General features: G+C 42.7%; 1 protein-coding gene across 1 annotated transcript in view; it reads right to left on the bottom strand.

The window, feature by feature from the left end:
* GABRR3 (gamma-aminobutyric acid type A receptor rho3 subunit) overlaps nucleotides 1-3,306 on the bottom strand; it is a 40,715-nt gene that overhangs the window by 27,002 nt on the left and 10,407 nt on the right. Inside the window, exon 4 of the mRNA XM_006774980.1 lies at nucleotides 2,913-3,120. Coding sequence (XP_006775043.1) covers nucleotides 2,913-3,120 — 208 coding nt within the window. The remainder of the gene's footprint in view (nucleotides 1-2,912; nucleotides 3,121-3,306) is intronic.

Here is a 3,306-nt window from a genome sequence, read left to right on the forward strand (position 1 = left end):
CCAAACCTAGGTTTGAAATAAATAAGTCTTTGCTTTTGCATCGGACTCGCTGGCTCCCTGGTGGGCCCTTGGGAATCTTGAAATCTGGGCACAACAGGTGGAACCAGGTGACCTGGCTCTGGGCTTGGCCTGGCTCTGCTGGTGGCTGGAATAGCTGTGCAGACAATAATGTTGAGTTCTCCTGTGTTCTGGGACTCCCCAAGATCACTCTGAGTTCAGTGATTAGCTAAACGGAGTGACAAGAACTCCTCAAAGCTGTTATCTCAACAGTTACCTTTACTGCAGTGAAAGGATACAGATTAACATCAACAATGGAAGAGGGGCCTGGGGCAGGGTCTAGGAGAGACCAGAAGGAGTTTCCACTTGTCCTGTTCTAGTGGAGTTATGTGGACAGTGCTGCATTCTCCCAGCAGTGGTGGGCGACAGCACCCACGGAGTATTGCCAACCAGGGACGGTCCCAAACCTTAGGGGTGAAAGAATCCCGTGAGGGCTGGGCACATCGGTATTGGTATGGCGGACCAGTCTCCTGCTCCCCTAGAGGTACCATCACATGTGGTCAAGGCCCCCTCCTGCCCCCCCATCCCCGCTCCCATCTTAAATAATATAGACAATCTGCTGTAGCCCAAGGGCTCGATAAACAAAGACACTCTAATCAGACAGGATGTTCCAAGGGCTTAGGTTATCTCCCAGGCGCTGAGCCAGGGCCGTCTTTGTTTGGAATGTGCAAGATGTGGACAATCAACTAAGTTACTTCTTTAAGGAACATCCTTTCATTGAAATAATTAACTTAATACGGTTGATTCCTAGTGAAGCTTGACTCCAGTACTTATCAGACCTACTTTACTCCTAATTAAAAGCACTATTGAAAGTAGTACTTTCCTTTCATTGCATTTTTTAAAACATTGACAGCTTTCATGAAATGTCTGGCAATCGTGTGAAGGAAAACCCCTATTCTGTAAAGCTACTGTTTGGAATTCTCTGCTATTCTTTGGGTGGCCTCTATATTCTGAAAAAGTAACTTTGCTTTCTAGCCTGCTTGAATAAGGGGGGAGATAAACTTAGCTCTCTGACCTTGTAGGCCAGAGACTAGATACACCCAATGCCATGCCGGGTGCATTTTTCAATTGGATAGAACTGTGTAGTTTTCAAGGCTGCCGCCGGCAAGCACACAAAGGGCTGGCTCTTCTATAAAAAGGGAAGCTCTGCTTGTAGCTTTGCTTAGATTTGGATTCATTTCCCTGAGCCCGCCGCGGTGAATAAAGTGTAACTCCAAACTCTCAGAGCGCTGTTTGGTTCTGGTCCAGTTTTCCTGTAACAACATTGCCTCTACTTTTGCTTTATCATTTCAATAGGGTCCCAACCAGATAATCCAGGAAAATTTCCCTATCTCAAGATGCTTAACTTAATCACATCTGCGAAGACCCTTTTCTGCCATATACAGTAATCTGATAGATTCCAGGGACGAGGAGATGGGTATCTTTGGAAGAGCCATTTTTTCAGCTTCCTTCAGGATCTTTCTGAGATTTCTAAGACATGGAAAAAATTAAATTGCTTAGATTTAGTACCAAACATTTTTTAGAATTGCTTATGATAAGCTACTTAGGATTCATTAGGCTAAAATGACATATGGAACATTAAAAATGGAGAACTGTTATAGCACAGTGCCAGAACTAATGTTTTGAATAAAAACACATGAAAAGGAAGTGAGGAAATAAGCAGGAACTTAAATGATGACTAGACCTTCCCATGAAAAATGAAGGAGATAGTTAAGAAAAGTATTCAGCTAATCCAAGACTGTTTGGTGGGGTGCAAAGATGGGGTGAAGTTGGTGAGCCGGTTTGGCTCAGTGGATAGAGCAGTGGCCCTCACACCATAGCATTGAGGGTTCGACTCCCAATCAAAGGCACATACTTGGGTTGCAGATTCAATCTCCAGCCCCACTTGGGGGACATCGGGGAGGCAACCAATCCGTGTGTCTGTCATTCTCGTGTTTATGTTTCTCTCTGTCTCTGTCTCTTTGTCTCTCTCTCTGTCTGACTCTGTGTCTCTCCTCTCCCCCTACCCCCCTCCCTTCTACTGTCTCTAAATATCAATGGAAAAAATATCCTTGGGTGAGGATAAACAACAAAAACAAAAAATCTGGAAGTTAAACCAGAAAAAAAATCACATGTTTCACTTGTGTCCTAATTTCCAGCATCACTAAACAGACAGCAGTGTTGAGTTTAGTGTAAAGTAAGACCAGCTTTGGTGTAGACCAAGCATGTCAAACTCATGGCCCGCGGGCCGCATGTGGCCCACAATGAATATTTTTGCAGCCCAGCCAATATAACGGTATATTAGAAAAGTTTTAATAAAAATTTCATAACTTAATTTTTACAATATCCTGTTATACATAATTATTAATCTTGAACTACAAGTTCTGCTAATAACTAATTACTATAATCGTGTTGCATTCATTTCACTTACGCGCCTTATGCACAGGTGCACCATTTCTCTCCACTAATACTAGCAGCGAATATTTTAGCAGCCGATTGCCTCATCATTAGCCTTGTACTGACTTGTTTGGTGTGCGCAACAGGAAATATTTCGCTTTCGGAGAACAAGAAAAACAGGTTCATTTGCGTTATGCTTATTAATTTGTGCAGTTATTCAGTATCTGGCAAGTTAATGTTCAAGAAAAAATATTAATTTTTATTAAAATGTTATTTTATGTTAATGATTACTCATTTATTTCAGCCCTTTGTGTTCAGCATATCCCTATCGAAATAAACATACATTTCTATGAAAATTGAAGCTTTTGCTTTTTTGCGGCATACATAAACTTAAACCTTGTTTATTTGCCCCATGTTAGCCTTTGAGTTTGACATGCTACCAGGTAGCAGTCGAGGGACAGGAAGTCCAAGGCACAGACAGCCCTCCTCTCCTGAGACTGAAGAGGGCATTGCCATCAGGGTGTATGCACAGCATGCTGTTCTCCACAGTCATGTCGTGGATGAAGGATCTTTTAGAATGGACACAAAAGGTATCAGGCACCCAAATCTTTTTGATCAGTCTATGATCAAAAGTCATGCTTTTGTTTGTCATGCTAGGGAAGGAGAGCTTTTCATCTTTCCAGTAATCTATATATATAAAATACTAAGTGTCCATCAGTCCAACCAGTAGCTAGGATACGCACTGACCATGAGGGGACAGATGCTCAACGCAGGAGCTGCCATGATGTGCACTGGCCATTTAAAAATAAACGGCACTGTGCTCTCTTCGGCAGCACATATACTAAAAAATAACCGGCACCACGGACCTGGCAC

Source organism: Myotis davidii, unplaced genomic scaffold (genome assembly GCF_000327345.1).
Source record: "Myotis davidii unplaced genomic scaffold, ASM32734v1 scaffold48, whole genome shotgun sequence".
Lineage (NCBI taxonomy): Eukaryota > Metazoa > Chordata > Mammalia > Chiroptera > Vespertilionidae > Myotis > Myotis davidii.